Below are 21349 nucleotides of genomic sequence, written 5' to 3' on the forward strand. Positions count from 1 at the left end.
CCCAGTAAAATAGATGTCAATAGGAATCAGGGAGAAAACCCCTCAGTGGCTGCAGTCAAACCTGGTGCAAAGTTCTAGTTGTTGGAGGCCAATCATCTCAGCCCAATATGTCACTGCAGGATGTTGCCTGGGCTGGAGCATTTCAGCTATGAAGAGAGAGACTGAAAAGGCTAGGATTGTTTTCCTTAGAGCAGAGAAGGCTGAGGGGGGAATATAATTGAGGTATACATAATTATGAGGGGCATTGATAGGGTAGACAGGAAGAAACTTTTTCCCTTATCAGAGGGGTCAATAACCAGGGGGCATAGATATAAGGTAAGGGTCAGGAGGTTTAGAGGGGATTTGAGGAAAACTTTTTTTACCCAGAGGGTGGTTGGAATCTGGAGCGTACTGCCTGAAGAGGTGGTAGAGGCAGGAACCCTCACAACATTTAAGAAGTATTTATTTGAGCACTTGAAACGCCATAGCATACAAGGCTACTGGCCAAGTGCTGGGAAATGGGATTAGAATAGTTAGATGCTTGATGGCTGGCACAGACATGTTGGGCTGAAGGGCCTGTTTCTGTGCTGTATAACTCTATGACTCAGGGTAGTGTCCTAGACCTAATCATCTTCAGCTGCTTCATCAATGATCTTCCCTCCATCGTAAGGTCAGAAGTGGGGATGTTTATTGATGATTACATTCCATTGAATGTTCCATTCACTTTTCCTCAGATACTTAAGCATGACCATGAGAGCATGCAGCAAGATCTGGACAAAATCCAGGCTTGGGCTGATAAGTGGCAAGTAACATTCGCACCACACAAACACTGTCTTCAGCATGATGTCCCCATCTTGAATTACAGTCTCAGAAACATCCCCATATACAACAACACTGAAATGTCAACACTTCAGAAGCTCTTAACGGCTCACGTTTATTTCCTCATTGAAGACTTAGATCTCCCACAACATAACTCTATTTGGATGACTGCATAATTCAGATCAGAGGGTTGCTGCAAGACTCTGAATTCTGATCATATGCAAAGTTACACCATGGTAAACAACAACTTGCATTTATATAGGGTTATCAAACAAAATTTGACATTGAGGCTTACTAAAATATTTATATGGCAAACTCGCCTCCTGGGAGTGGGTTGGCTGCCCTCCTCCTGTCTCGTTTCCGTTAAACCTGAAAGTGGGCGGGTTAGAGGCAGGTTTGAGATTTTAAAATTTTAACATTTCACCCAGTCCCAAACCACCCGTTTTTGGGGGTTAAATTTCACCCCGTCAACTCTGTACCTCTCTCCACAGATGCTGCCTCACCTCCTGAGGATTTCCAGCATTTTCGCTTTATATTTCAAATTTTCAGCATCCACAGTATTTTGCTTTAATAATAAATATTATAAATCTGCTGAGGGATGAATTAATAGTCTAGACGTCGTTCATGGTCGCAAATGCCACGAAAAGCCTTGAAACTTTCACAGACTTGTGGCAGCTAAACATCGGGGCCAGGGGTCACTTCAGAATCATTGAATTTTACTGCACAAAGGAAGCCATTCGACCGACCTTGCTTGTGCTGGCTCTTTGAAGGAGTTATCCAAATTGTTCCTCGCCCCTTGCTCTTGCTGCATAGCCTGCAATTTTCTTCCTTTCAAGTAGTTATTCAATTCCCTTCTGAAAGCTACTATTGAATCTGCTTCCACCACCCTTTCAGGCAGCGCGTTCCAGATCACAGCAACTCTCTGTGTAAAAATTAAAATTCTCACCTCGCCTCCGACTCTTTGAAGAATTTCAGATTTGACCTTGGCAAATATTGAACATGTTTGGAGGAATCAGGCCAGGAGGATATTTGAGGTGAAATATTTAGGAAGGTTCACAATGCAGCTGGGTTCTGTAGTAGCTCTTGGAGGACTGAGCCTCCAGCAGTCAAAAAATCCTATTCTAGTCCCTGACTTTTCTTCTGTTTAAATCTCCTGAAGACAGTTGTGCAAAATCAATGAAGCAAACCTCCAAAATATTATATTTTTATTTATTTAGAGATACAGCACTGAAACAGGCCCTTCGGCCCACCGAGTCTGTGCCAACCAACAACCACCCATTTATACTAATCCTACATTAACACCATATTCCCTACCACATCCCCATCATTCTCCTACCACTTACCTACACTAGGGGCAATTTACAATGGCCAATTTACCTATCAACCTGCAAGTCTTTGGCTGTGGGGAGAAACCAGAGCACCCAGCGGAAACCCACACGGTCACAGGGAGAACTTGCAAACTCAACACAGGCAGTACCCAGAACTAAACCCAGGTCACTGGAGCTGTGAGGCTGCGGTGCTAACCACTGCACCACTGTGCCGCATCCTATGTTCACTGTCCCGGATGTTTGACAGGAAAGAGTTCATTGTTTAACCAGCTTGTTGCTTTCCTTCTTTGATATTTTTGTACAGTGCCGTGACAGCACTGTGCAACTTATATTAAATATAAGAACTTATCCTTGTTTTCCTCCTCTTTCTGCCATAACAGCTTTCGTGTCTGCTATAGTTTTCCACGTGCGTTGATGGCTCTTTTGGTTCTTGGCTCAGTGGCTATTATTCACGCGGGTGTCTTGACCGCGAGTGTCGGCATGCAATTCGACTGTGAGGGGCACTGCAGCCCAGTCTGATTGTGCAATCATGTGACATCCACACGTGTGCATGTTACAGGAAGAGGGCTGATAGAAGGCAACCAGCACTGGGAGTCTGGGCTATTTTTTCTGCCTGTTCTGGGAGCGGCGCCACCTATTATAACGTCTTTACTTGAGGGATACGGTAGCACAGCTATGTTACTGGACTGGTAATCTAAAGGCCTGGACTAATGATCTGGAGGTATGAGTGCAAATCCCACCATGGCAGATAGGGAATTTAAATGTAATTAATTAAATAAAAAACTGGGATAAAAGGCCAGTCTCAGTTATGGTGACCATGAAACTGTAGAGTTGTTGTAAAACCCATCTGGTTCACTCATGTCCATGAGGGAAGGAAATCCACCATACTTACCTGGTCTGGCCTACATGTGACTCGAGACTCACAGCAATGTGGTTGACTCTTAACTGCACTCTGAAATATCTGTATTCAAGAAGGCAGCTCATCGCCACCTTCTCGAGGGCAATGAGTGATGAGTAATAAATGCCCACATCCCATGACTGAATTATAAAAAAGCATTGGCTGCGATCAGTTAACTCAACACAGACAATGATTGAACCTGGGTCTTCCTGGTGTGGCTTTAAGACTTAATAGTGAAAACCTGTTGCCTCATGGGCGGAGCACACTCGATGAAACATTCAGGCAGTTTGTTAACATGTTCAGCAATGCATGTACTTAAATTCAGTTTTGAATAATAACGATTAAAATAATTGCTGCCAACCTAAATCCTCGAGGCCTCCAAAAACACCAAGTTGAAACATAAAAATAGAGGTGACTCACACTAGTTTACTTCACATTCAGAGCTCATCACACACACTGCGCCAGCAGACAGCACACAGGCAGAAAGAGTGTCATCTATTTGTATTGGGAAAATACTTTAAACTATTAGCAGCATGGTGATATTTATGGGTTCAAGAGAACATGTTACCCACTTCTTTAAAGACACTGGGAGTCCAGCTAGCGATTATATCAAAAGTTGGTGGTTGCTTGGCTTGTAGTTAAGATAGAAATACCATACCAGTCACAGGGCCAGGTCTGTTCTGGACACAAAACATCATGAGTATATATTGGAATGCTACTTTTGGGTACTGTAATACCCAGTGTACAGGAGTGCTACTTTCAAGTACCGTAATACCCATTGTATAATTTGTGGTCACATAGAAACCACATGGATGGGACAGAATTTTTCACACATTACTCGAATAAAGTAGAAAATTCAGCCCTTTCCAGTGTTTTATGCTGGACAGTTAAATCACCAGTTGCACCTCACCGAGTTTGTACTAAAATTGACATGACTTACTAAAAACTGAATGCAATACCAATGGGACTGGACGTTAGAAGCATTTGCCAACATGAGTCATAAATAACATTGGATCCATTGAAGCATTTCCTCATTAATTTTCCAGGATCAATCGCAACTATTTTTAGAATGTTAAAGGCTAATTAAAATGTTGACTTATAAAAATATAAGCAGGAGCTTTAAGTATTGACCCTTTTTCCCCCTCTCCTCCTCATGTGTCTTTTCATTGGTGCCAGTTGCCCTCTGGTACCTTGCCCAGGTATTGATGTTTCACAATTGAGCCCAGACAACGGGTATAGGCAGCTATTGTACCATAGGGGAAACATAGCCCTGCTGGATCCTGTCCTTACCCAGCACTAACCTGCAATGATGTCTCCAGCAGAGGTCAGTACATCACAATAAGAAGCGGGAATGCTGAGTGACCTTTGCACTGCGTCATCCAGGGTTACTTGTAGATAACCTTCCTGCTCCCCCATCAGTCCCCTCGTCCTGATCAGTTAACCCAGTACAGGATAATGCTTCAATCTAGAGCCTTCCTGATTTGCAAGTCTCAGCAGTTTAACACGGAGGGCCAGTTACCCATCAGGAAAATCTACATCATATTTTTATATTTTCTTAATATTTTAAAAACAAATTGTATTATATGAATGGGGAATATCACTGATGTGAAATTAAAGTGAATAATATTAGAAACAAATTCAAAGCTTCATATACCTACAGAGATTTTTTGAAATGTGTCTTTCACGTAAAATTCCAACCTCTCTCCCCATCCCCTTTTTCCTTCTCTCCTATCCCCTCCCCTATACTTAGTGTTTATATTGCATTTCCAAGTTCTCATGATGTCTTACAACCAACCTTTTTGAAGTGCAATGTTGGTTGTTATGTATGCAAACGTGGCAGATAATTTGCAAATAGCAAGATGTCACAAAATGTAAATGAATGACCAGATTTGGTGGTATAAGGTAAAGAATATTGCTTACGGCACTTGGAAACTCTCTGCTCTTGTTAGAGTTTCTCCTACCTGAGCAGACAGATGAGGTTCCAGCTTAACATCTCAGCTGTAATACGGCACCTCTGACAATGCCACACTCCCTCGGTACTGCACCTGTGGCGGCCTGGATGACGTGCTCAGGTCTTGTTGTGGGACTTAAACCCACAATCTTCGAAGTTGGAGGTAAGAGTGCTACCAACTGACCCATGAACAAGTTTAACTAGCTCCTGTGAGGTAACTTGATTTTGTGGTCAATTGGTTCATTCGTAGCCAATTCGGGGCCAGTTGGCGTCACCACATTTATCAGTTTTTACACTTGGTTTAAAATTGTACCATTTAGTTTATATTGCCTCTCCTCATTCTTCCTATTAAAAATCACTTCACACTTCTCTGCATTAAAGTTCATCCGCCCATTTCACCACTCTTTGCTCTCCTAAAGTCTGTTACTTACTGCCTCACAGTTTACCACAATTCCGAGTTTCATGTCATCTGCAAACTTTGAAATGATGCCCAAGTCCAGATCTTCAGTGTATGTTGAAAAGAAGCAGCAGTTCTAATACCAATACCCGGAGGGAACTTCCTTCCAGTGTAATAAACGACCTTTCACCACTACTCTTGGCTTTCTGTCCTGCAGCCAATTTCGTACCCACGCTTCCACTGCCACTTTACTTTCATGGGCTTCAACTTTGCAAACAAGCTTATTATGTGGCACTTCATCAAACGGCTTTTGAAAGTCAATATACACGACATCAACCACACAACTCTCATCAGTCCTCTCCATGATTTCATCAAAGGACTCAGTCAAGTTAGTTAAACGCGATTTGCAACAAACAAATCCGGGCTGGCTTTCATTTATTTCATCAAAAGGTGAAGAAGCCACAAAAAATTGATGGTCACTTCAATCCATTCACTGGTGCAATGGAAAAACCTCATCTGACAGCTTGTGGGTTTCTCATTGAAAGGCAGCATTCAAAATCCACACATTTGATTTAATTGTAAACATATGCTTGTTCCTTTCTTTTTGTACAAACTGTCCCAATGTGTCGGATGAGCGGATATTTGGAACAGACTACATCAAGCCATGGTATGATTGGTATAAGGGCCCAAAGGGAATAAGGCCGGCAACAGAGGTGTGGCAACACAATGGAGGGAGCAACTGAAACCATCAGATATAACAACAACAGTAAGGGATTTTATAATTATTAAACAGAGAAACTTCTAGACTTGTGTTAGTAAATTAGAGGGGAAGGAAAGTCGAGAGATACTTCAAAAGTATATAATATGTATCTCTAATCTATAATAATCCTCCCCTCTCAGTCAGGTTCCCATGAGCTGTCTGGCAGCTTCCGATTAGCTCTCAGGTTGGTTTATGTTTGAGGAAGCCTTTGCCCTTGGGAAGGTTTTCTCTTTGGCAACATTATGGATTCATCTAATTTACCTGCTGGGTAAAGGCCTGCAAATGAAACCCGACCTGAGCCCGACAGAACCACATCTGACCTGGCCCGAGTCCTTTCTCCCGCACCCAACCACCAGAATAAAGTTGGTTATATTAAAGAGGTTGTGCTCTACCTTCGATGGAATCGTTCACTACAGACTAGTGCGGAGTGTTTCCCGCCTAGACGTCCTGGCTGTCACTGTGTCCGACCCGGCCCGACCCGACCCAAGCCCGAACGCCAGACCCGGAAGAGTGACCCGACCCGAACCCGACACATGTCGTCGGGTCCCGTCGGGTTCGGCTCGGGTAGCCATGCTCTACTGCTGGGTTCTCTCTGGAAGTAAAGGCCTTTAACAAAAACAACGCTCAGTATTTTCCTGAACATAGATCTTGTTAATATCTATGAGGGACTTTTTGAATTAAGCTACAAGGAGAGATTACACAAACTAGGGTTGTATTCCCTGGAATTTAGAAGGTTAAGAGGTGATTTGATCAAAGTTTTCAAGATATTCAAGGGGAAATGTTAGGGTAGATTGGGAGAAACCAATTCCACTAGTTGGGGAGTGTAGGATTGGGCGCATAGTCTATAAATTAGAGCCAGACCTCTCAGGAGTGAAATTAGCAAACACTTTTTCATGCAAAGGGTGGTATGTGTATGGAACGCTCTTCCGCAAACAGCAATTGATGCTGGATCAATTGTTAATTTTAACACTGAGATTGATAGATTTTTGTTACCAAAGGTATTAAGGGATAAGGGCATAGGCGGGTATATGGAGTTAGGTTGCAGATCAGCCATGATCTCCCTGAATGGCAGAACAAGCTTGAGGGGCTGAATGGCCTTCTTCTGTTCCTATGTTCCTAAACTGCGAAAGGAAAGACTTACAGTTTTGTAGTGCACGATCATATCTTCAAAGTGAATTGAAAGTTATTATGTGGGCAAACACAGCCACAGCAAATGACAAGATCCCATAAACAGCAATGAAATGAATGATTAGTTAATCAACTTTTAGGGGTGCTGGTTGAGCGAGGAATATTTTCAAGGACACTGAAAGTACCTCACTATGTTTTAAAATGGTGCCATGGAAACTTTAGAGTCCACCTGATCAGGTCCTTGGTTTAACATCTCATCTGCTCCCCCTCTAGACTTTCCTTCCCATTTGATTTGGGATTTACTCGTAAGTATCCAAGCCTAGAGCAGAATAGCTGCTTATCTGTAACTTCCATCAACATCCTAGGGTTACCATTGACCGGAAACTGAACTGGACCAGCCACATAAATACTGTGGTTACAAGAGCAGGCCAGAGGCTAGGAATTCTGCAGAGTAACTCCCCTTCTGACTCCTCAAAATCTGTTCACTATCTACAAGGCACAAGTCAGGAGTATGATGGAATACTCTCCATGTGCCTGGATGAGTGCAGCTCCAACAATACTCTAGAAGCTGGACACCATCCAGGACAAAGCAACCTGCTTGATCGGCACCCCATCAGCCACCTTCAACATTCGCTCCCTCCACCACCGACGCAGTGACAGCAGTGTGTACCATCCATATGTTGCACTGCAGCAACTCCACAAGGATCCTTCAACAGCTCCTCCCAAACATGCAACCTCTACCATCTAGAAGAATAAAGACAGCAGACACACAGGAACACCACCACCTGCAAGCTCCCCTCCAACTCACTCACCATCTTGACTTAAACTATATCGCCGTTCCTTCACTGTCGCTGGGTCAAAATCCCTGGAACTCCCTTCCCTAACAGCACGGCAAATGTACCTTCATCCCACAGACTGCAGCGGTTCAAGACGATGGCTCACCACCACCTTCTCAAGGGCAATTTGGGATGGGCAACAAATTCTGGCCTTGCCAGCGACACTCACATCCCACGAAAGAGTTAAAAAAAAACCTTTGCTTGCCTGAAATGGGCTGCTTGATCTGTGTCGTGAGGTTGGTTCCAAAGAAAGTTGCTTTCTTACACAAACTGGATCACTCTTAGTCGTTCCCACTTCTCTGGCAAAATTACTCCCTTATTACAGCCAGTAGAGTTGCAACCCCTCTGCCCACCATGACGGGTTTACTGACCCTTTCTGAACCTTGTCGAGAGTGTGACAGTACCTGACATACTGGTGGATTTCATTGAGGACTGACTGTTCTTTCGTTTTCTCTTCCCATTTGGCCACCTGCAAAGGAAAAAGATAAGACTTTAATGCGTTCAATCCTCACAGCATCTGTCAGTCTCAGGGAATAGTTCCAAACACTACCATTAGCTGCTATGGTAAAACTAACCAAGTGAACGCAGAACAAAAATATATCACAAGTGTCATTCTGCACTCATTAAATCCACAGGCTTCCTTTTTATCGGGCTAGTGGGAAGCCGGACTATAAAGTGCTGGTGGTTACCTCCAGGGGCATCAGTCGTAATAAATTGAATTTCTGCTGATGTGCAGCTCAAATATGTGCAGTCTGGATTATTTGTGCATGGAGTAATTTTTCTCGGCTCCTACTGTTATTTATCTACTTCATACCTTTCATTGCCCTCCCTGCTCCCAATATCACATGTGCATCTGAGAGGACAATGCCTCCTTCAGACAGACTGTCAATTCAGCTCCTGAGCTCCAAGCTGCACGGCGAGTTGCCAGGCAGGTTTCGCTGCTGCTCTCTCTGCTTCAGACACAGGCTGGCAGTACAACCAGACAAGTAAAATAAAACAACTTGAGGCCTTTTCTGTTTTGTGGTTCGGCGAGAACGCCATAAAACCAATTCCTCGACTAATGCGGTGAGCGTAGGTAGCTTCTAGTGCGCAAATTCCAAGCAGAGGTCTGGTGTGACACAAACAATGGTCGAGAAACTGGCCTCCAATGCAGCCACTTTCACACTTACAGTCAGGGCTATGGGTTCATCGTTACTGAATAAATCAAATTCTGATTTTGTTGCTTGGATTTCTATGGATCTTTACAGGTGTTTTGGGATTATACTCTTGAGATTCTGCCTGTTCATATTTAGGCCCATTGTTGTGTGCTGACTGACTAAATCAAATTCCATTACAGATAATCTGGCATTATTATTGCCGTTTGGGAATTCAGAATCCGTGAGCCATCCATTCTTCAGTGGAAATCAGTGCCTTTACTCACAGTTGTAGTTGCAGGGCTATGAAAAAAAAAAATGACTTGCATTTATATAGCGCCTTTCACAATCACTGGATGTCTCAAAGCATGCTACAGCACAATGAAGTATTTTTTTGAAGTGTAGTCACTGTTGTAATGCAGGAAATGCAGCAGCCAATTTGTGCACAGCAAGCTCCCACAAACAGCAAATGTGATATTGCTGAAAATAGAGACATGTTGTCGAAGCTTTTCGTCTTGCACTCATCAGGACAATCTGCAAGAATAACCAATGTAAGGGAAAACAACAACTTATACTGCATAAGAAGAGAGTGCTGATTGGTTGACAAGTGAACTCTGATTGGTAGAGGCTTTGCCATGGAGAATGCACCAGTTTATGGTGACTCTCAGTTAACTGCCAAGCTTTGTTTGAAATGTAAACCAGGCAGCTTGACTCTGATTGGTCAAGGCATTGCCCTGAGGAATGAACCAGTGAATGGCTGTCACTTATTTTGTTCAGCTGAAGCAGGCACTATGTTTGTACATGTTCTTTCTGTCTGCAAAGAACAGGGCCCTGTATATTAATATATGTAGCTTCCAGTACACGCAAATGTGCCACACTGCAAGCCCTACGAACAATCTTACATTCGTTGTCAGCGTACTTCTTAGCACACTGAGAATTATTTAGTAAATGTTGTCCAATCACGGAATCACATCTAATGTTGGTCACTGTGTTTTGAGTTTTGCAAGCATGGGCTGGTTAGGCACGGCCTGTACCTTGCCCGTTGCGAATAGCAGAAGGGACATGTTGTTTGATACGATCCGCAAATCTTTGGGATGTACGGCCTATAAACCTAGCATCACAGTGGCATTGAAATTCATATATCACATTACTCATTTGTGTGATAGGCAGGACGTGTGGCTTGTCAGTGACCGTAAACTGGTGTGTTCTCCATGGGAACGCCTCTACCAATCTGAGTTCATTTGTCAGCCAATCAGCACTGTCTTCTTAAGCAGTATAAGTTGTTGTTTTCTCTTACATTGGTTATTCTTGCAGATTGTCCTGATGAGTGCAAGACGAAAAGCTTTGACAATATGTCTCTATTTTCAGCAATACTCAAGTTCTGTATTACTAAATGACTTTTAGCAATGTGATAATGACCAGATAGTCTGTGATGATGATTGAGGGATAAATATTGGGCAGGACACTGGGGAGAACTCCTCTGCTCTTCTCCCAAAAGGTGCCAAGGAATCTTTTACACCCACCCAAGAATGCAGATGGGGCCTCAGTTTAATTTCTTATCTGAAAGACAGCACCTCCGACAGTACAGCGCTCCCTCAGTACTGCACTGGAATGTCTGTCTTGATTGTTGTGCTCAAGTCCTGGAGTGGGACTTGAACAGAGAACCTTGTGATTCAGAGGAGAGAGTGCTGCCAACTGAGCCACAGTGGACACTTAAGTTGGGGGGGGGGGGAGGGGGAGAGGGCGAGGGGTGGGGAGAGAATCTAATTGGATTGCTGTTTCAAATATCCGGCAGAGGCATGATGGGACGAATGGTCGCCTTCTGTGCTGCACCATTCTATGATTCTGTGATAGAAGCTGTCTTGGAAAAGGGCTGCGACCAGATAGCGTTACCTCATACAGGCATGGGGGAGATGGTCCTATTAAGATAGGCTGAGGTAGGCATTGTTGTCCCATATGGGCATGGCAGGGAGTAGTCTTATAAAGATAATAAGCAAATAAATAAAAAGAGTGGAAGTCCAATTCACACATCCATACACAATTGAGTCGAAATACCAATTTTAGCAACACGCCAATAGAAATGAATTGCTGTTCCTAGTGTCACGGGTCAGGGATTTGGCATCCAATTGGGACTTTATAAAAAGGAAGTCACTGAATTTGAAGGGATGCCACAATTTGGAAAATTTCTCAGGCCTGGTAATAAATGTTTGCTCTTTATTAAAAATTATTTTTGACAGTAATTTTCTCGTCCTATAATTTGTGTCTTGGGTTTACAATCAAGAGTGCAGCTACAGTGTTAGGCAGTGTAAATGTCAGGGAGTGCTGGAAGGAGAGTTTTCACCAGTGACTGGACAAACCCAGACCTTCCTGTTCAGCCGTGCCACAGTGTGAGAAGAAACAGGAAGGAGAGCAGAAAGTAGACGTGATATTCAATCAGCCAGCCAGTCACCCCAGTTTACTCTCAGACAGCCCCCCAGTGCCAGCTATATAGTGGCACTGGCACCAGGTCCATTTTTACAGGCGGGATCATTCTCCATTTGCCTGGGAGTTTTCCAAGAATGGAAGATGAATCTCCTGGGTATTACTGCTAGCCACCTGGGAAAAAGGTAGATCTTTGCATCTGTGGTTCACACCCAAGTACCTCCTTCGCTTGCCCACGGGCAGCCTCCAGAGTCTCTGAACTTCTCCCACCAAACCGCGAGCAAAAAAGACACTCAATTACACGGGTTCCAATCGTTAGAAGGCAAACTATAATAACAATTACAAGCTGCAGACAAGCGTCATGTGTTCAGAAGTCACATGATCGAAACTCCAGGAATGCGTCCAACTGGAGTGGGCAACCTCACTTAGCCAGTGAACAAATTTGGGAGCAGAGGATGCTTTGACAATTCCCCTTTAAGAATAGCCTTTATAAAATCTAACTGCAACAATTAAGTTATTCATTGCAAGTTATTGGGCCATTTCACCAACTCTCAAGGAGATAGACATCCTGTCTTGTTCATAACTTTATGAAAACTCAATTTTAATTATGTCTCTCTGCCTCTGGGCAGAGTAACACACTATTTAATTCCATTACTTTTGTATCTTCATGTACCCTGCATACTTCAGTGACCACGGAAAAGTCACTTGATTTGTTCTGACAACCCTTCCCTAAAGTGTACAAATGAATGATCTTTCTGGGTTCGGCAAGCATAAAATCCTCAGTTTCAGTTTGAGGGAAAGTGCGCATAACTTTGGGATGGAAATCTCAGGGGTCGCTGAAGGAATGCCTGCCAGAAAATCAACTGAAATGAACATATTGGCCTAGAAATCCGATAGTGCCGGGTCTGTTTCTCAGATGCTAAACAGGCGTCTCAGCTTCCAATATGGCGGGCAGGCCCGTTACAAGCCAAAAGTGCGGCATCCACGATATTGGGATAGTCAATGAAAAGAGGTGCTCAGGACTCGAGCCTGTAGCAGCCTCTAGACCTTTTGCAGATGAGAATAAGGAGCCTAATGCTTGTTTGAGGTTCCCTTGTGTGCCAAATTGCCATGCATGCAGCTGGTCCCACGTGCACATGTGCACTAACTAACAGTCCTTAAAGGGAATGCTGGAGCCCACCAGCAGAAAGGTAAATTTGTTCAAATATACTGGAGCTCACAGGACCACGTGCCTCCACATTAAAACCACAGGCTGCTGCCATGTACTGTTTCCACACCCCACGCCCGATAACCCAACCAAGCCCCTTTGGTCCTTTGATCGAACCTATCCTGGTTTGCCACCCCATCCCACGGTCACCCAACCCTCTCTCTTGACCTGCCCCCACTTCCACCCACCCCTCCACTTTCCAGAGGTTTTCAGCGATGAGCTACCTGGGGATGCCCAGCGGCTTGTCAGTCTGATGTTAAGGAGGCCTGAGGCCCAACATCAGGTGGGCCATTTCGCCGCAGGGATTGGATCTCCCCTTGTGTCTCAGTGACCAGTTGTGGTCTGACCAAAGCACTGTATATGTTGATCATGATATCCTCTGACTTGTACTTTACTCTTTTGGCTATATCGTTCAGTGCTCTAATTGCTTTGTTGATCGCTGAATAGACTTGGTGAACATTAATCAACTTCATCCTTAGCTCTAATAGCAACAACTCAATGTTTCAGAGCACCTTTCATGTGGTAAAAACACCCCAAAGTACTTCACAGGAGCATTTCAAAAGTCATCGATTTTTCTTCCATAAGGTGGATCTCCCATGGAATTGCCCATTGGAATTCAGAGAATGTAGAGTTAGAAACTCGTCTTGGATGGTAACGTGAAACAGGTGATATTGCATCGGCTGTCCGTTATACGCCACACTCAAAATTCAGACCCTTTGACCGATAGAACTGAATATCGGGCTCATTTTTCACAACTGGTGAAGATGAACTTTTAACCCATGGCCTAACTTTTACCTGTCAGTCAACTTTGTGCTCCTGTACCTGGGGAGGTGTGTGTGTGTGTGTGTGTGTGTGTGTGTGTGTGTGTGTGTGTGTGTGTGTGTGTGTGTGTGTGTGTGTGTGTGTGTGTGTGTGTGTGTGTGTGTGTGTGTGTGTGTGTGTTGTAGGGTATGTATGTGTGTGTGTGTGTTAGCTTCCACTTCTCCCTCTCTCTTGCTGTTCTTTCTCCTCCAACTCCTTCTCTCTTTGTCTTTTCTTGTCTCTGCATCGTCTTCTGTCTCTATTTGTATTTTTTCTTTACCTTTGGGTATAAGGTAATGAATGGCCTGTCAGAGATGGGAGCTGCCAAGAAGAACTGGCCACATTTTCCAGTGCTACCACAAAGCAATGAGCAGAATGTGAGTTCTAATCCCCTTGCTCTGTGCCTCCCTCGAGTCCCGTCTCCATTACCATTCCACTTCTATCCTCCCGTCCCAATCATTCCTGTGTCACTTCCTTTCCCTGTCACATCCCTTCCTCTTGAACTGAACTTTTAGTTGTTCTATTCACATTTGAAAAAAAGAGTAAAGAATCTGACCTTCTTTCTTGCAAAAAATTGATCAGTATAACCAATGGAAAACATGCAGGCTCACCTTGGCCCTAGTACCTCATTCCAGAGCCCTCGAGGCACCCTGGCCCTAGTACCTCATTCCAGAGCCCTCGAGGCACCCTGACCCTAGTACCTCATTCCAGAGCCCTCGAGGCACCCTGACCCTAGTACCTCATTCCAGAGCCCTCGAGGCACCCTGACCCTAGTACCTCATTCCAGAGCCCTCGAGGCACCCTGGCCCTAGTACCTCATTCCAGAGCCCTCGAGGCACCCTGGCCCTAGTACCTCATTCCAGAGCCCTCGAGGCACCCTGGCTCTAGTACCTCATTCCAGAGCCCTCGAGGCACCTTGGCGCTAGTACCTCATTCCAGAGCCCTCGAGGCACCTTGGCCCTTGTACCTCATTCTAGAGCCCTCAAGGCACCTTGGCCCTAGTACCTCATTCCAGAGCCCTCGAGGCACCTTGGCCCTAGTACCTCATTCCAGAGCCCTTGAGGCACCCTGGTCCTAGTACCTCAGCTCCCTTCAGTGTCAGGAGTCCATTGCGTTCACATAACGCCTAGTATATCAGTCAGCTTCAGCTTCAGGATGACCATCTCATGAAGTAATTGAGGGAGCTGAGGCAGTTGCCCATAGAGGGGGAAGATTAGAGGACAAGTTAATCAGTCAACAAATGGCATTGGTAGAGATAAGATTGGTAGAGATGAGATTAGGGCGGCACAGTGGCGCAGTGGTTAGCACCGCAGCCTCACAGCTCCAGGGACCCGGGTTCGATTCCGGGTACTGCCTGTGTGGAGTTTGCAAGTTCTCCCTGTGTCTGCGTGGGTTTTCTCCGGGTGCTCCGGTTTCCCCCCACAAGCCAAAAGACTTGCAGGTTGATAGGTAAATTGGCCATTATAAATTGTCACTAGTATAGGTAGGTGGTAGGGAAATATAGGGACAGGTGGGGATGTTTGGTAGGAATATGGGATTAGTGCAGGATTAGTATAAATGGGTGGTTGATGTTCGGCACAGACTCGGTGGGCCGAAGGGCCTGTTTCAGTGCTGTATCGCTAATCTTAATCAAAAAAAAAAGGGCAAAAACCTTCCCTGATAGCTCACCAATTATACCTAGATGGCAGCTAAGGCATACACACCAAAAAAAATTCAATGTTTGATACTATGCCTCTGCTTAATTAACTGATTGTAGTCAGGTTTGTGAAAGCAATTGACCTCCGCCTCTAGGGCTAAGCAGCGGAAAATGCATCAGCCTTCCTGCTAATTGTGCTCATGTATGGATGCAGAATGAGGAACAGACCAGGCTCAACTCTCATACCCCTGGAGTCAGAGAGCCTAGAAGCTTCTTCACCATCGAAGTTAAACTGAATGGCCGTTGTTGCTGGCCTTTTTTGAACAAGGGTGCAACATTTGTAATTCTCCAGTCCTCTGGCGCCACCCCTGAATTTAAGGAAGACTGAAAAATTATGGCCAGTGCCTCTGCAATTTCCACTCTCACTTCCCTCAGTCTCCTTAGATGCATCTCATCTGGTCCTGGTGCTTTATCAACTTTAAGTACAGACAGCCTATCTAATACTTCCTCTTTATCAATTTTAAACCCCTCTAGTTTCTGAATTACCTCCTCTTTCACCATGACTGTGCAGCATCTGCTTCCTTGGTAAAGACAGATGCAAAGTATTCATTTAATACCTCAGCCATGCCCCCCTGCCTCCACAATTAACTCCCTTTATGATCCCTAATCAGCCCCACTCCCCCTTTTACCACCCTTTTACTACTAATATGCCTATAGAAGATTTTTGGATTCCCTTTTATATTAGCTGCCAGTCTCTTTTCATATTCTCTCTTTGCTTCTCCACTTCCCCTCAATAAGCATCGAGCACTGGATTATCAGCCTGGATTTTGTGCACAAGTCTCTAGAGTGGGACATGAACCCACAACCTACTGACTTAGAGGGGAGAGTGCTACTTACTGAGCCACTTTAAGGAAGGAGGGGTTGGGGGAAAAAATGGAAGGAGAAAAGGGCATTGACTCACACTCTGGATCATAACGTGATCGGAAAGAAAAGGAAAATGGGGTAAGGGAGAGAATTGAATAGCTGTAGATAATTATCATCAAACACTGGATGACACTGTAATAATCACCAAAAGAAAAGAAAATCTCCAAAACTACTGTAATTTAACCCATGTTGTTCTTGACATTCAGTTCATTATAGAGTATTTTCTTAGCCAATCCATTCTTCCATTGCTCACCTCCAATCTGTCTCTCCATAGTAAATGTTCAACAGTTCCAATCTGAAACATGGGACTGTATTTTCTCTTATAGATTCTGACTGACCAACCAGATTTGCATTTCCAGCATTTACTTTTTGTACTATTTACAAATAAAATAAACTGCTGTAGTCAAATTTATTTTAAAAACTGGATCACTAATGCTGTTTGGGAGAGAGATATTGTTTGTGATTTCCACCGCCAACAAGATTAAAATGAACAGCGTCACATTGGATTAGAGCGGAGTTACAGTCTCTGTTTATGAGCCAAAAGGCACAAGGAAGAAGCTGGATTGTATGCTTGCTTGAATGACAGAGGAAAGCATGCTGTTAATGCAAAACATTCAGTAATCTCTTCAGTATTTGGCAGGCCAAGGCTCAATTGGTTGCTAGGGCAACAGAAAAACTTGTAGGATTCTTTTACTCTTTCACTGCTCCATTTCACTCCCACTTAGATACTTTGACCTGTACATTATTGGAGTTGTGCCTGTTTTACAGGCATAAAACGGGGTGCCAATGTGTCCCAATATGGTGGCCAGCATGCATGTGCACATTTTGTGCCTGTAGTGCACAACCTGCCATATTGATAAAGGCAACTATATAAACGTCTAGGGCCCATACTCGAAACAAGCGTTAAGTCCTTTGAATATGCAAATAGGGGACCAAAGGTTCGTTTGGGGCTCTCTTTCCAAAATTCGTTAGTGACTAATCGAAGCATGTCCCATGTAAACTTTTTTTTGCTCGTTCATGGGATGTGAGCATTACTGGCCAGGCCAGCATTTATTGCCCATCCCTAATTGCCCTTGAGAAGGTGGTGGTGAGCTACCTTCTTGAACCGCTGCATTCCTTGGCATGTAGGTACACCCACAGTGCTGTTAGGAAGGGAGTTCCAGGATTTTGACTCTATCAAAACATCTCATCATCTTGATAACCTTTAAGAGATCACCTCTTAATCTTCTCTGTTCCAAGGAGAACAGTCCTAACTTTTCCAACATCACCTCATAACTGGAATCGCACATTCTGTTAAACACCTTCTAAGAATGAATGAACGTCTTTGGGAATAATATAATTTTATCATCTTGAGTGTTGGGTGGTACAGGGAGTAAAGACTGAAAGTGCTGAAAATACTCAGCAGGTCAGGCAGCAACTGTTGAGATGCTGACAAAAGGTCAGTGACCTGAAATGTTAACTGTTTTTCTCTGCAGAGATGCTGCCTGACCTGCTGAGTATTTACAGCACATTCTGTTTTAATGTACAATTTTATTGATTACAAGTCATGGGAGTCAGTTGCCAGCAATCGCCAGAGCTGGCGGGCAGCCATAAAGGCGGGGCTAAAGTGTGGCGGGTTGAAGAGACTTAGCAGTTGGCAGGAAAAAAGACAGATGTTCAAGGGGAGAGCCAACTGTGTAACAGCCCCGACAACCAATTTTATCTGTAGCACCTGTGGAAGAGTCTGTCACTCTAGAATTGGCCTTTATAGCCACTCCAGGTGCTGCTTCACAATCCACTGACCACCTCCAGGCGCTTACCCATTGTCTCTCGAGACAAGGAGGCCAAAGAAGAAGAAGAAGAATCTGCAGTAATTTGCTTTTCTATTAGTTGACATGGAGGCTCATTTGCTGTGAGATTACATCATTTACATTGCAAAAATATCACAACATTGCCATACTGGTAACTATTCTCCTTGAAACAGACTGTGATGAATATCACTTGCTTGCTTCATATCTGTAGCTTGCTCCAAGGAACATCATCGCGGTCACTGTAGAGCTTTTGAAGCAAAGGTACAAATGCCCAGACAGGTGTCAACTGTGGGTAACAGTCAGAAGGCTGTGTGCTCAAGTCCGCTCTCGAGATTTGAGAGAGTTGCACTGTTATATATGTATATATTGTTATACTATCTGTAAAGTGTTAGGAGCTAATTAGCTAGGAACTAGTTGTTATGTGTAAGTGTTCCAGTGAGCGGACTCACTGGGGAGTTATGTTATATGTAACACAAGAACCAGTTGAACCAGGTTCTACAGCACAAAGCATGGTGCTAGAATAAACAAGACTGACTCCAGCCTTTTCCAAGTTTAAAGTGTGACCCTTTCCAACATCTGGGAACCAGAAACAACATAAAGGCGAAACATGCACTGTTGGAGGTGCTGTCTTTCGGATGAGATGTTAAACTAAGGACCCATCTGCCCTCTCAGATGAAAAGGGTCCCATGGCACTACTGCAAAAAAGAGCAGGGGAGTTATCCCCAGTGTCCTGTCCAATATTCATCCCTCAATCAATATCACAAAAAACATTATCACATTGCTGTTTGTGATATTGGCCGCCACATTTCCTGCATTACAACACTTCAAAAGTATTTCCTTGCCTGTAAATCACTTTGGCAGGTCCCGAGGTGATGAAAGGTGCGATATAAATGCAAGTCTTTCTTTTTTCCCTGGGCAGGGGACACTTCCTGCAACACAGTCCGGAGATAGCACAACTTGCTGCACCTTGCACCATATCACCAGATCTACAAGCGAATTCATCATGTGATGAGGAAAAGTTGGGTGAAGGCAAGGGAGATACAAGAGGTCCAAAGTATAACATAGCAGCAGTTCGAGCCTAACGGAACAGAACAACCACAGGATTATATCTAACACAGGGAAATGCAGCCGCACAGAAGGTATCAATTACTGCAAAATTGAAGAAAAACACTGCCAGACCAGCCAAAAGTAAAGGAAACATCAATCGATCTCCACACCAGACAAACCAACCATAGACCAAAAAACCTCTACTTTAGATGATAAATATCTCATTCTATGCCTGCATTGATCACCTGATTACCTTACTGGATCTGCAGTTTTGCCAAGTTGAACCAGTCCATGGTTTGGAAAGAGGCTGCTGTCAAGATTGTGAAGAATCTTTAAAAATATACGTGACAAAATACAGCAAGCAGAAGGCAGATTAATGCAACCGCACCCACCCCCTTCTTGCCTCTGACACACCCTGCTCCCCTGTCAATCTGTCAGGATTGGCATAACAATGAGTGCAAGCATGCAGTGGGGAATTTATATAAAATCTGCCCTCCCTCCAACCTACCAATTTGAATTCTGGCCCCATGCAAATGAGGTGTTCTGCCAGTGACTGGTGGGGTCAATGTTGATACACGACATATGTCGGGAGTCTCAGTCTTCAAGATGGGCACGGATGAGGGAGCCACTTGATCCGACCGTTCACAGAGAACCTACTCCTCCTGTTGCTCTTGGGCTGGAGTCAGGAAGGAATGGGGCCAGAGAAGGAGAGAGGCGAGGGAAAGGCAGGTTGTGATTCTGGCTCTAGCTTGCTGATGAACTTGAAATGAGCCAATCTGAGGTCAATGTTTTTACCCCTAATGACACAATCCAGTTCAACAACTGACTAAAAAAGCAAATGTGTGAGACCGACACAGATTAGAAGCTCCAGCAGAGAAAACAAAGTTGATAAAGGCTGCAGCGAGCAGTTACATCAAGAAACCGGCTTACAGATTGGAGGAGCTGCTTCCATGAGCATAAATACAGTCTGACTGCTGTCATTGTTGGAAGGCAGCCCGCTGCTAGTTTTCTGGTATGGAAAGAGTGCCTCTGCTGGAACACTACCAACAATCTGAAGAGACGCCTGAGCACAGCTTCAGACAACAAGTTTATGCAGTATTACGGGAAACAGCACAACATCCACTAAACAGACTCCAGACGAGCCCACCTTCTGCCCCAACCAGCCACCACCCCTTTGCTAGAACAGACCCTGTCCCACTGCACAAGTGACTCGTTCCCTCCTCTTTGAAATATTAGTGACCATCTCCACAAAACAACCCCGCAGAGGAAGCAAACATCCTTTTCTGCAGTGTTCAGAACGTGCCTGTAATCCAAAGTGAGCTCAGAGGGCCCCGACCCTTAAATAGTATGCACAGAGTTCCAGAACATATAACCACTCTTAGTTGGTCCTGTGCAAAGTAAACCCTCTAGCCAGCACATACCTCAAAAGAATTACAGCACTGTGATCTTTTTCATTTCCTGCAAGATTGGTATGAGTCACTCACTCTACAACCCCTGTCCCATACCCCTGCCAGGCCACCTCTTCCCCAACCAGGACACCACCCCTTAGGGTTTTCTCTTGACGATTAATCTGTCAGCCTGGTCAAGCCCTACCTTTTGTTAGGTTTAGTTTAGTTTAGAGATACAGCACTGAAACAGGCCTTTCGGCCCACCGAGTCTGTGCCGACCATCAACCACCCATTTATACTAATCCTACACTAATCCCATATTCTTACCACATCCCCACCTGTCCCTATATTTCCCTACCACCTACCTATCCTAGGGGCAATTTATAATGGCCAATTAACCTATCAACCTGCAAGTCTTTGGCATGTGGGAGGAAACCGGAGCACCCGGAGGAAACCCACGCAGACACAGGGAGAACTTGCAAACTCCACACAGGCAATACCCAGAATTGAACCAGGGTTGCTGGAGCTGTGAGGCTGCGGTGCTAACCACTGCGCCACTGTGCCGCCTACGTCCAGCTCAGGTGACAGCAGGTACTGGGAAGTGGGCCTTTCTGCTTGTGTTGTGTTCTGCTTGAGGTCAAAGAGAATGTGGCAGTGAAAAGAAAAGGAGTCCTCTGCCGGTGCTGTTTATTCTGTCTAGGAACTCAGCCATGGTCAAAAGGCCTGTCACATGATGGGAAACTGTCAATCGGATTTGATTGTCGGTCAGGCAGTGTCTAGTCGAGGTGAGAAATTGGTACGTTCTGGACAATCATATGTTGATCCCACAATTAATACACTGGGAGGGTAACGGTTCTCAAAAGTTAATTGATTTTGGAGTGCTAATAATGGAACCGATGCATTCGT

At 44.5% G+C, this 21349-nt stretch overlaps 1 protein-coding gene across 6 annotated transcripts in view; it reads right to left on the minus strand.

The window, feature by feature from the left end:
• The window catches only part of LOC137348172 (thyroid hormone receptor alpha), a 320012-nt gene that overhangs the window by 48436 nt on the left and 250227 nt on the right, over nucleotides 1-21349 (minus strand). For all 6 annotated transcript variants that reach the window (XM_068013470.1, XM_068013471.1, XM_068013472.1 and 3 more), the window contains one exon: nucleotides 8501-8565. In XM_068013470.1, coding sequence (XP_067869571.1) covers nucleotides 8501-8565 — 65 coding nt within the window. The remainder of the gene's footprint in view (nucleotides 1-8500; nucleotides 8566-21349) is intronic.

This window comes from Heterodontus francisci, chromosome 33 (genome assembly GCF_036365525.1).
Source record: "Heterodontus francisci isolate sHetFra1 chromosome 33, sHetFra1.hap1, whole genome shotgun sequence".
Classification (NCBI taxonomy): Eukaryota; Metazoa; Chordata; class Chondrichthyes; order Heterodontiformes; family Heterodontidae; genus Heterodontus; species Heterodontus francisci.